The sequence below is a fragment of the Hypomesus nipponensis genome, chromosome 10 (genome assembly GCF_054491055.1).
Source record: "Hypomesus nipponensis isolate SF chromosome 10, ASM5449105v1, whole genome shotgun sequence".
Taxonomy (NCBI): Eukaryota; Metazoa; Chordata; class Actinopteri; order Osmeriformes; family Osmeridae; genus Hypomesus; species Hypomesus nipponensis.
In genome coordinates, this window is record NC_140370.1 from 3823500 (window position 1) to 3837051 (window position 13552).

Below are 13552 nucleotides of genomic sequence, written 5' to 3' on the forward strand. Positions count from 1 at the left end.
TTTGTGTTTTGATTACTCGTAGGCATATTGTGTTTTGTCATGCTAAATGAATGTAAAAATTGCCTATATTCACGTTTGCCCCTTAAGATGAGGCGCTTTTCTGACAGACTCAAGTGCATGGTATTCTCTTTGCCGTCTTAAATTGCCAATTTAACATACATTTTTATTTGCACAAATACTGGGTTTATAAAACGACCAATTTTGTATTTGTCATCGATACTACATGTGTCACATTAAATGTAACGACGGATTAGCTGAATTGAAACGTGAAGCCAACATGGCCATATTCATAGAATCATATAGTATTCAATAGCCTATGCCAGGGAGTTCCCAATCCTGGTCCTCGGGCCTCCCTGCCCTGCATTTGCTGAAATGTTTCCTTGTTCCAACACACCTGATTCAAATGAATGGTCGTTAGCAAGTTTCTGCAAAACTAGATAACGACCAATTCATTGGAATCAGGTGTGTTGGAGCAGGGAAACATCTAAAACATGCAGGGCAGGGAGGCCCGAGGAACAGGATTGGGAACCCCTGGCCTAGACCATGAAGAATCAGTGACACAGGCTAACTGATGACATTAACCCTAAACAGGCATCAGAATAAACAAATCAATGAAAATAATTGGCACGAGAGCTGAATAGGCCTACCACAGCAGCACTATTTTGCGGTCTAAATGACATAATTTAGTGATATCCCAAGGCATCCACAGAAAGCCTAATCTTCATATTACTATAATAACTCATTATAATTCTAATAATAAAAAGTCAATCAAGCGCCACTGATATTGACAAATAAAAACAAGATATTACAATAAAAATAATGTCATTGGAACGTTGTAATTATGTAATATTATCAGTGTGTATTAGTCAGTGTAGTTATCTGTTTGAGGGCGACATACAGCTCAGTTGTATTTATTTTCTGTGTCTCCGAGGCTCGCTGTGAGCGGATACAGCCATTCAGTATTTATATTTTCTGTCTGCTGCTACAAATAGCCGTCGCCTCTGGAGTCAGGCATGAGCAGTGAGACAAAATGGAAATTGGCAGACCTCAACATTAGAAGTTTAGAAACAGCACGTTTTACCACGATATTATTAGGCTACTTTAACGATCTGCTCAATATTTTCAAAGTCTTCTTAGTCTATTCTTTGTGTCGAAAAACACAATTTCCTTTTGCAACAAGTGTGCATCCTGGACACAGCGGGGTTATTAGTTTTGATGTTGCCGGAAATTCTGAAGAGATTAGGTTCTTTACCTTTGTTGTTATATTGAAAAGGATTTTATCTTCACATCCTTGTTTGTTTAACGGATTTACCTCATGGTTTTACAATCGTTGCTTCAAATACATTGCCTCAAAATGACTTTAATACAGTAGCCTAAAATATGCCTGTAGTGCATGTTTTATTTTGCAGGCTAGGTCTATACATATGTTTAAGCTTCAGTGATTTACTGAATAGATAGTAGGCCTTGAAAGTGTTGGGACTCATGAGAATTTCGAGATAGGCTATTTATGACACTAAACACTTCATGAAATGAACCAACGACGGGCCTACGCGTCTCGAAAACGAGTTGGTATTGATGAGGCTTCCAGTTTCAAGCTGCATGCAATTACATTACACTTAACAACAATTACATGTTTTGAAACGGAAAGGCTAAAATTAAGTTATTTAAGGCAGGCTCTGTCTTTGTCAACTAGGCCTATATAGTATATGCTCGGGCCTTTTGTCCCATGACCAAAATTATTGAAGCAGGCCAATTTGCATCCAAACGAATAGGCCTATACCACAAACAAAAAAATAGACCTGCAACACAACAACAATCATCATGATTATAATTTCACTACAATAAATATGGAAAACGGAGACCTAATTTGTAGGACCTAATATAGATCCTCACTGTAATTAATTCAGCTCTCCTGGGATACAATCCAGACTCAATGCAGTAAACTGACACTCGCGCTGTGTGTGGTATGCTGGCAACGGCAGATGGAAAAAGAATGCTTCCTTCGTAGTCCTTTCTCGAACAGTCTCCTACAGATCTACGGACTTCTGTTTGAACTGCAAATTAGGCAACGTTGCCTTTACCACGCCAAAGCGACACGAATTCTAGAAGGCGGCCTAGAGGTTATACAATTTTCTCTTGTTATGTAAAACGATATTAAAGACCAAATTATAAACTAGGACGTATTCTCTTAAAATGTAGCCTTTAAAAATGTTTTTAAGGAAACAAGCTGTATGATTTGTAGAAACACACATATATACTGACTGAAACGACCCACATTTTAAAGTCATTAATCAATGTAAAGCATCCACGTGTGCAGTGTTGTGAGGGTTTATTTAACCATTTCCTTCAACATTTGGTGTGTTGACATGCGTGTCTAAGTGCGTTGGCTTGATAAATGGCGATATGGCGTGTTTTAGAACTGTGAGTGGTGGGAGGAGATTTCTGTTATTTCTCTGAGCAATGCTCTGCCTCCAGAATGATGTCTGGATAGGGGCTGCTAGGGCCAGCAACGGGAGGGGGTGGGTCTCAAGTTCCTGGCGATTTCTTGGAGGGATTTTGAAGGATCTAGGGGGCAGAGAGAGATTTAGGAATTGATAGGTGGTCGCGTTTTGTTTGGCCGACGGGATATGCGCTAGAAAGTCGAGGAGCTTTATGTTTCCCTTCTTAAAGGATTATTAACAGCGATGGCCATAGAGAGACGTAGGAGGAGCAGCGGCCGCCACGATACACAGCTGGTTGTCTTGATTATAACAGCAATAAACGCGCAGTGAATCGCGAAGGAGCACTGACCTCTCCAATTAACGCATTTGAAAACGTATTTTCATATCGTTTCAAGGGGTTATGCTGAATAACTGAACCAAGATTGAATAACAAAGGCAACGGTCACTTTGGCTATCAGTTTCAGTGTCCTTACGTTAACCAGGGGGCAAACATGACGACGGAGAGCTCTGAACATCTGGATACTCTGACATCAAGTCCAACGACCGGTGTGATGCATGCTGCTTTAGTCAGCTCACAGCCACTGATGGAAAACACGGCAAATGTGTCCACCAAAGGAAAAAAGGGAAACTCGGGCTTGAGGCGACCCGAGAAGCCGCCTTATTCATACATCGCTCTAATTGTGATGGCCATTCAAAGTTCTCCGACCAAGAGGCTGACTCTGAGTGAAATTTATCAGTTCCTTCAGGCCCGTTTTCCGTTCTTCAGAGGATCCTACCAGGGCTGGAAAAACTCTGTCCGCCACAACTTGTCTCTAAATGAGTGTTTTATTAAATTGCCAAAGGGCCTTGGTAGACCAGGAAAGGGTCATTACTGGACCATTGACCCGGGTAGTGAGTTTATGTTCGAGGAAGGCTCTTTTCGACGCAGACCCCGAGGATTTCGTAGGAAGTGCCAGGCTCTAAAACCTATGTATCGGATGATGAATGGCATAGGATTTGGTGCCTCAATACTTCCCCAGAATTTTGATTTCCAATCGCCCTCCGCCTCTTTGGCGTGTCATGCCAACACCTACAATTTGGATTTGATGGCCAGTACAGTGCCAGGGAGTTTTGAAGGGCTAAATGGAGGGCATCATGTCTCGCACATGTCACCTGGTCCAGGGTCGTCCTATATGGCTGGTTGTCAGGTGCCACCTAACGACTACTGCCCCGATAGCGGCAGTAGCCCTTTGCACTCCTCTTCGTCGATGGTGGGGACCTTGGACTGTCAGTCTCCTTACGCGAGTGCCCCATCGCACTGGACATCCCCAGGTGTATCTTCATACATCAAGCAACAGTCTCTGGCCTCGAACAGTCCCACACCCTCAGCGTTGCACTCGAGCATGACCCCATATTCCTTGGAACAGAGCTATCTCCATCACAATGGAAGAGATTCAGCGGATATGTCTGGTAAGCTATATTAGACATTATGTTGAAAATGTTTAAAAGCATGATGTCAAATGAACGTATATCAGAGAAAATGCACACAGCATTTTTAGAAGGCCCATTACATTTAACTGTGATTCAAAAGTAAAACAAATTATTTAAAAAAACGAGTTAAAGGATTACATTTATGTTAAGTTAAAATTTAAGTCAAATTATATTATTCAACATGAATAACATAATTATAATATGCTACATTTTCTGAATTTAAAATTATTATTGAGAAGGCCAATTAACACTAATGTCTCACACATGGGCAATATTTAGAAAATGACTCAAATAGTTTCAATATCTAGTGGTCAATGTGATCTGGGTTGTTCATAACCCACTTCAAGAACTGTCATGTAAACATTCAAGTAGGCCTTTTTATTGTATTATGTACAATATTTATTTTCCATGAAAGTAGTAGTTATTCAATTTAAACATGCTGCTTTGAGATTGTGTTTGGGCCTTCTTTGATTCTCAGTCTTGCAGGATGACAGTGTAGTCCATGTGGCTATTAATTCGTAAGGCCTACATGGTATTTTACACAATCCAAACAATTTGCATCAAACCTATTCTGGCTATTTCAATGTAAAGGCATTTAGCCTATTGTACAAAAGTAATTTAGTTATACAGACCTTCTGTAATATAGAATATAGATGCATAATTTGCATCAGAAATTATGTTCTTTGTTAGACAGATCCACAAATATTTGTTTGTTTTTCTATAGCATTGTGATGTGCAAGAAACATATTTTTTCTCTCAAATAAGTCATTTAGTTATATAAATGTATACAATTTTGAAAGAAAACAAAGGTCTGGAATGGAATATTCCACCTTATGTAGACCCTATGTAAATATCCAACCAATACATATTTTTGAAATGTGTGGGATACATTAACACTGTAATTTACTGACTGCTCATTTTCTTTGCAATTTTTTGTCTCATTCGTTTTAGTGGGACTGTCTCGGTACTCAAGCCACTCATCACCTGTGTGTGACAGGAAAGATTTTGTTTTGAACTTAAATGGGATCTCCTCGCTTCACCCGAGCACAAGTGGATCCTACTACCACCAGCTGCAGCACCATCACCAGAGTGTTTACCAAGACGTCAAGCCATGTGTCATTTGACATCAAACTGTCTTGGACATGAAAATAATCTATAAATGCGATGAAAAAAAAAACTTTTCTACAATGATCCAACTTTTACATCCTGCCAAACTATCAACCTGAAATTGATTTTTTTTATTAGCAGTTTTGAATTTTGAATTAGCCTTTTTCACCCTTTGAAGAGCTCCTGGCTGAATATGAGAATACTATAGTCTCAAGTCAATCTATTTTTAAATACCTTGCTTATTAAGCCATGTTAGTGTTTCTCCAAGTTATCAACATAGACAATCTGCAATATTCAATCACGTTTACCAACAAAAGCACAGTCACTCTGCCTTATTCCTATAACTATGCACTTAATCTTGGCCCAAGAGTTTTCTGTTGCTGTAGCCAACAGTGAGTCAATAAAGAGTTCTATTTTAAACAGTCTGGACAATGTCACTTTATTAGAAATGCACGTTTCTTGACCAGAATAAAATATTATTATTGTTATTAGCCTATGGCAACTGTTTAACAGTTTTTGAGTTGAAATAACTGGTTAATGTATACACTGTATTAAGGTAATTTATGAGCAACAATAAAGCTTCCAATTTATTTCATTCATATTCAAATAAATCATCCATCTGTTCTTAATAGTGATTATTGAACATATAACCATGGTGAATAATTCAAATCTAGACTGATTACGGTTTGTGTAAAGCTTGTTGACAGATTCCTGACATTACACTGAATTATTTGGGCACATAAAAGTACAGCAGAAGATCCAGAATTAGGAACGTTCTGCAAGTACCAGCCACAGTGCAAAGTAACCATATCTCAGGTACCAGAAACTGTACAAAAAAACAACAACAAAAAACACTAACTACAATAGTATCTTAATTACACAAGTTGCTGCAAAACCAATGCCATTCAATTACATGATTATCAAAGGTTTTGGAGTCTAGGAGACAAGGCTTTAAAGTGATGGTATAATCCAAAAAACCAGGTCGCCACCTAGTGGCACTTTCATTCTTGTGCACTTACATTCACAGGCATTTCTTGTCCATGACTGATCATGGTGATCTTAGGGTTCTTGAAATTAAGGCACCCATGTTCATTACATAATGGATTACTTGAACATGCTGAAGAATCTGTATTGTTATCCGACATTGCATTAAAAATCGAAAACATTTGTGAACACACAGAGGACCAGTTTACAAGGTATTTTACCTCGATCCACAAAATATAGAAAATGGTTCAAAGTTTACACATCAAAAAGTGCATCTATCTATGTAGCGGATTTGTATAGGAATCAAAAGACTATCAATCTCTGTAATAAAATACTGTACCGTGTAAGTAAATCAAAGTTTTAAAGTCATAATAATGTAAGGACATGCAGCTAATGAGAGGAAACCACAGAGTGCATTTGTAATCGAGCATTCATCATCACCAGCAGATGACAGAATGCAAAAAAGACCACAAGAAAAATGAAATGTTGAAAAGACGTCTTTCATCATCTGAAGCCATTTTCAAACCTAAACATCATACTTTTTGGCCGAAAGTGTCGACAGATGTTTATAGTAAGCTGCGTGAGAATGAATGATTGTCAAGAGATCTGTTGCTAAGTCTGCACTGGCCAATTCATGGCAATGTAGATACACATATTTTATCTAATCAAAGTCATTAAAGTCATTAACACTTTCATTTTCACACGTTAGAACTCTGAGTAGGAATGTCTGGTTGAGATTGATGCAATACAGTATACTTTTTCTAGTTTCACATTCAAGTAAAAAACTGAGCTCTACACATCTAAATATAAAAACGATGTATTACTTATGCAAAATGCAAAACAGTACTGAGTACATGTCGTATAGACTTGACGAGAGATTGTCATGTCGTAGAGACATCATGATTAAACGTAAACAAATGCTATAAAAATCACAGACCATGTTTGTATAATAAAATACAGGCTAAGATGAAGATGTATGCTGAAAACTATTGACTACATCTGCTGCAATACTGATGTATGTTAATCATATACTGATGGTAGATAATCAACAACCTCACAACATGACCATGGTCTAATTGTGAGTAGAAGGTTTAACGGTCATGGACCATGTCAAATACTGGCCGAACCCATATGGAAGCTGTATCAGACACTTGTTAGACATTGACCATATTGTGACTTTTAACCTGTGACAGTTTGGATGACATCAGGTGTGTGGATGTTATTCTACGTCAGACACTGCCCATGGTTCTATGATTCATTTCAGGAACGGATCCTTTGCAGAGTCTGACTCACTATTGACTGCATGCAAAGTAAAACAACCGTTCACAGATTTTAAAAAGGTGATTCCATCAAATTGATTCCCTTGGTTGTTCTATTTGCACCAAGACGGCATTTATAGGTTAGCACATGTACAACTAAAATACCTTCTTTATTAAGCAAACCATGATGTGTATGGTGGCCATTAAAGCTTTCCCAATTAGTCTGTGATGTTTCTACTCTACAAAGAGAGTAGGCGACTAATGATACCTAGGAGGAACTTTAAATCCTCTCTTGTCAGAATTTGACAATTTTGTGTGCACATGGTGTGAGAGCCAAATAACGAGTATGACTGGAGCAAATATAATATTTGCTGCTGCTGTTGAACATGATCCTCCAGACACATCTGTAAATGGTTACAGATTAGTGACTGTCCATACGTGCATTGAAAGACAACAACAATATATCCACACACTGGGTTGGGTTTCTGATGTTTGTAAGGCAGACTCATGATTTCAAAGGTCTTCCTCATTATAGCTGATGAAAACTCTTGCAGTGGAAACATTGAAACCATCAGGTCATAAACCATAAATCATTCATCAAGGTTCATTAGTGAAAAGAAAACGAAATTGTGCGCTGGCATAATTACAAGGTTGATGGATTGGGAGTTGAATGTCTGGGCCTCTTCAATACTTCAGTCACATTGAGCCTTCTTCAAACACCGGCTCAGAGAGATCATTCATCTTTGTCGAATGCACATTTTGTATGATCATATTGAAAGACCTGTAGTGGTGCAGTTGTTAGAAAACTATTGTCCATTTTCCCTTCACGGCTAGCCCATGTTGAGGCCGTAACTGTTACCTGGCTTTGCCTCCATTTTGAAACATTACTGTTGACAGGAATGACAGGAACACTAAAAAACAAAAGTCGTTTGTATAATCGAAAATTCTGTAGCAAAATTGTAGCATTGATTTAATTCCATCCCCATTGTAAGTTACACTATACCCTCATATATATCACAGACACACAATCTTCACAGTTCTATGTTGTAGTACTGGTATTGAACACATGGAGGAAGCACTGTCCTTCCAATAAGACTGTTCCCAAGCACACGCGAATGCAGATCCACACAAAAACAGAAAATAACACACAAAAACAGAAATCACACCAATCATGGACAGAATGTGTAGATTTTTCATATGTGAAGTGAATGTGAAAATGAATATTTATTATTATTATTATTTCAAGTGGCCACACGACATCGCATAACTCCAAATAACGAGGAGACAGAACAGCCCAGCCGCTTCACAGGACTCACAAGAGGGAGCCAAGAACTCATACAAATGACCCGACAGTAAGTTCATCTCCAGTGGCAGTAAGCGCTCTCATGAGAAATTTACTAACCCAACGTGTACGCTTTCTCTCACTCCCTCTCTCTCTTACCTCTCCGTCTCTTTCTTGCTCTCTCATTCTCTCTTTCCTCTGGCATTGTTTTCATCGCATTGGCATTAGCCTGTTTACTGTGTTATGCATTCGAATGTTTTACTCTTTTAACTAGTAATTTACTCAATTATCCCTGATTAACGTTTCAATACTTTGTTATTTCATTTTATTCCACAAATAGGTGCTTTTCAGCGTTGAAAATAAGTAGATTTATTTGAAGGACAAAAAACACAATAGTCTGTGGGTTTTGTTGATTCAAATGATTAGGCTAATACTGTAAACAAAATTCAACCGCGATACCTACGTTTGGTCTCACTTAAGAGTCCAAATAAACAGATAAAGGCTTTTTGACCAAACGATTTACTGTAAAGATATAATCAATGATGTAGGTTTACAGACTACATAATTAGGCTATAAATATCAGAGTAAGCATTGAATGAAATGGAATTGACACCCACTGGGTTTCTGACATGCATTGAACACAGTATGATTACACCAATTTTCTCACCAATGATAATAGTCACGCATATAAATATTTTATAATAACATGTCTTAGGCTATTATAGATTGTAAGAATGCCTTATAATTCATCGTACGTGAATAGGCCCGGTTGTTGCTTTACAATCAAATTGTACAGGCCTAAAACTGTAGGCCTACTGATATTAATAAAGTTTAATTGATAAATAGAGAACTGGGTGGGCAGAGGATGGGGTTAAGTGTAAAGCACGTTGTGAATTGTATAAACATCCCGGGGCAGTGGAAAAAGTTCATGCCCGGGTCCATGTAAGGAAAACCCGGCGGAGCACCGGGCCAGTGTACGGCCATTTAATCAACACGACCTGTAAAGGATTATAACGATAATGCGAACTTCGCCTAGCAATGACGATTAACATTGCCATGAACGTGTCTGTTTTCTACCGTTACATATGCCTTTGCAAAATGCAATAAATTCGACTATTTTTATCTCGAAATAATGACCGTATAGTTTTGAGGCATCGCACAAAATGCACAAAAATGTAAGCATGCATGGATATGTAGGCCATTAAATACCTATTGCCATAGGCCTAATACTTTTTATTGTTTAATCAGAAACGGATGATCTGCATAAATAGAAATGTGTAAAATAATAATTTTGTAATAAAAAAAATACTGGATTGTAATTTAGAATTGGCCTATAGGCTATTGAATGTGAAACTATACATGCTATAATAGCCTTTATATAAATATAGCCTATGATTAAAAAACATCATGTTTTTTACGTGCTTAGTTAACAAACATAAACATTGTTGACACTGTAAAGGGTTCAATCAGTAGCCCACATATTTTCTCAAACGTGTCATGTACTTATCATGTAATAATCGAGATGTTCGTTAAGAAGCACAGAGCAGCAATAGCTAGGCTACAGCTTTTCATTCAAACAAAGGTTTAGCTAACAATTGAGTAGCCCACACAGTGTGAAGAAAATATTTTCAGGGAAAAGTTACCATGCACTTTATAACTATGTTCCATGTTGATCATGGTATTACGCGAAACGATTGTCCTGTAGCGTGTGGTAGTTTGTTTGATGGAAAATAATGTTATGGTGAATATACCTAATTGAGCCTGGGCCATGGCGCATTCAAACCTTCTGACTCAGGTTGACACATGTTGGGAGACTCACTCCATTTGGTACTACGGCTTTTAATCAGCTTTTTAAAATAGAGCAAACTTTCACACCTTTACCCTTTCTCTCCCTTAACTAGACTAATTCTGCAGTAATGAGATCGCTAGAAGCCTACAACCTACTGCACGGGGTGAGTAGCTCTCCACTGCCCTTTGATCTGTCCTTGGTGTTGATTGAGCTTTTTAACTAACAGCCAGCGTTAATAAAGCTTTACATCAAGACGCTAAACTGCAGGAAGCAAACTGGAAGGAGTATTACCCCCCATCCTGGTTTATTGCTTATTTAAACTTAGATGTGGAGGACGGATCATGGTGATGGACGAGTGACTTTTTCCTTTTGTTTTTCTCGCTCGTTTTAATGCATGATTGACCATATGCCAATTAGAAGCTTTGTAGTCGACTTTACCATTTTTTCAAATAATGCAGATCACTCTGGAATAAAAAAAAAAATAGACAACGAGTGACTTCAAAATGAGGACCCTTCAATATATGGCTGTACCTATAATATGACAGTCGTTTCACATATTCAGTGATATTTTGCATTTCAATCAACTCAGATTTGGATAATTATTTATGCCACAACATAGGCCTTGATCTGATTGTATAAGTGAGCAGCATAGCGCTCTCAACTGAAGTCGTATGTCTTGACTGGAGTGGGCTGGCAGTTACCGACACCTCCTCTCCTTTTTCTGAAGCCTTGTGTGTGGCCAAGAGCGAGCTACAGTGCTGCTCCGTCTGTGCTACCTGGCCTCCAATTGGACGGCTTCTCTATGGGAGGAGCTACAGGAAGCAAAAAGGAGGAAAGAATTTAACTGCGCAAAAGTCCTCTGAAGTGACGGATGCCCAAAGTTCAGAAGTTTGTAAATGTGCGCTTTAGCACAGAGAGATGGAAACGGCTTAAACACGATTACGTCTTTGCACATCGTCTTCTTTTTATGAACATTTTTCTCGTCACAGGACAGCAATTGTGTGTCTGAACGCCTTACCCTACTGAAGGAACGTGGAGCTCTTTGGCTGCATATTTTGGGAAATTCGGGAGCAGTGGGGAAAAGCGGGAGAAAACATGCAAGCGCGCTATTCTGTCTCTAGTCCCAACTCACTGGGCGTCGTGCCTTACATTAGTAGCGACCAGAGCTACTACCGGGCCGCCGCCGGTGGAGGATACACCGGTATGCCAGCCCCAATGAGTATGTACTCTCACGCGGCCCACGACCAATACCCTGCCAGCATGGCACGTGCCTACGGACCGTATACTCCTCAACCTCAGCCGAAGGATATGGTAAAACCACCTTACAGTTACATTGCACTCATAACCATGGCTATCCAGAACTCACCTGACAAGAAGGTGACCCTAAATGGGATTTATCAGTTCATCATGGAGAGATTTCCATTCTATCGAGACAACAAGCAGGGCTGGCAAAATAGCATCAGACATAACCTCTCTCTTAACGAGTGTTTTGTCAAAGTGCCTCGTGATGATAAAAAGCCTGGTAAGGGTAGCTATTGGACCCTGGACCCCGACTCTTACAACATGTTCGAAAACGGGAGCTTCTTGAGGAGGAGACGACGATTCAAAAAGAAGGATGCAATGAAAGACAAGGAGGATCGGCAGTTAAAGGAGACGCCGTCCAGGCAACAGGGCCGAGACCAGGAGCAGCCAGTGCAGGGCTCCCAACCAGTGAGAATCCAGGATATTAAGACCGAGAACGGCAACACGACACCCCCACAGGCCGCTTCGCCCTCTCTGAGCACCGTGCCCAAAATAGAGAGCCCGGACAGCAGCAGTAGCATGTCCAGTGGCAGTCCTCACAGTATACCGTCCAACAGGTCCATTGGCATGGAGAGCTCTGAGCACCATCACCATGGCCAGGCCCCGACACAAGGCTTCAGCGTGGACAACATCATGACTTCTCTTCGGGGGTCTCCACAAGGAGCCACTGAGCTCGCTCCTACCCTAATCGCCTCCTCCAGGACAGGTATAACACCGTCTTTGTCCCTGAACTATTCACCGAACCAGACGTCAGTCTACAGCTCACCCTGTAACCAAAACTCAATTTCCACTACCTCGAATGCGACCTACCATTGCAATATGCAAGCTATGAGTTTATACGCAGGGGATAGATCTAGCCATCTGGCCCCGAGTACCACCGTGGACGAAACATTGCCTGATTACTCTATCACCACCACCGCCTCCTCACTGACCCACGGTAATCCTAACTCTGGGCAAGAGAGCCATCACCCCCACCAAGGGCGGCTTCCTTCATGGTACCTGAACCAGGCCGGGGACCTGGGACATCTTGGCGCAACGTATCCAGCACAGCAGCAGAACTTCCACTCCATGAGAGAGATGTTCGAATCTCAAAGAATTGGCTTGAATAATTCTCCAGTGAACGGAAATAACAGCTGTCAAATGTCCTTCCCTCCGAGCCAATCCATCTACCGCACTTCGGGAGCTTTCGTTTATGACTGCAGCAAGTTCTGACCAAAGTATGTTTTTCTTGTGTTTTACATTTTCAATCAATCCCGTGAGACGCTTACCCTCCTGACCCCAAGATGGACTAAAACGAATCAGAACGCAAACAAAAGACAGAAAAAAGACTTAACTTGGTTTGTAAAGAACAGTGTTACTGCAAATAACACGTAAGTCTCACCTCGCTTTTGTGACTTTATATGTTAAAATGTGTTAAGGATATGTCAGTTTTTCATGGACATAGTATGACGTGTAAATTGCATATAGTAATTTATTTCTAAACTGTAGCCGGATATTATGGACCAAACACCAAAAAAGTGTTTCTAAATTGAATTGCCTTAATTGACCGAAAAATGTTCCATTATAAAGAAAAAAACGGAACTTGTATATCTCCGTACTCTTTCAAAGTTTCTCCTTTTGTTGAAAAGTATTCTGAAGGAATTGAATTGTTTGTTTAATAAATTGTCATTTAATGTGAGTTATAGCTACGCCTGATTTCTTATGGAGCAAGCTTATAGGCTTTCCTAAAAATATATTTGGAGCCTAACTTTCTTTAAGTCAGCTCGCCAGCAGTGGCCATACAATTTCTAAAATAAAAGGTTAAAAAGTGTTCTTAAAAATAGCAGGTACATGTATTATATTTTAACCTTTCTTAATCCTGGAAATAGGCCTGTAGTCTGTATTATGTGGCACCTAGTGTGGTAGTTAGGCTCTTTGA

General features: G+C 39.7%; 2 protein-coding genes across 2 annotated transcripts; both read left to right on the forward strand.

Moving 5' to 3' along the window:
* The first annotated feature begins 2932 nt into the window (after positions 1–2932).
* Positions 2933–5376, forward strand: foxf2a (forkhead box F2a). Its single transcript, XM_084707949.1, has 2 exons — positions 2933–3890; positions 4863–5376. The coding sequence occupies exons 1-2, from the start codon at positions 2933–2935 to the stop codon at positions 5033–5035; spliced, it is 1131 nt and encodes a 376-aa protein (XP_084564075.1). The 3' UTR covers positions 5036–5376.
* Positions 5377–11202: 5826 nt separating this feature from the next.
* Positions 11203–13297, forward strand: foxc1a (forkhead box C1a). Its single transcript, XM_084707523.1, has one exon. It carries the CDS (start codon positions 11428–11430, stop codon positions 12844–12846), a length of 1419 nt encoding a protein of 472 aa, XP_084563649.1. The 5' UTR covers positions 11203–11427; the 3' UTR covers positions 12847–13297.
* The last annotated feature ends 255 nt before the right edge of the window (positions 13298–13552 follow it).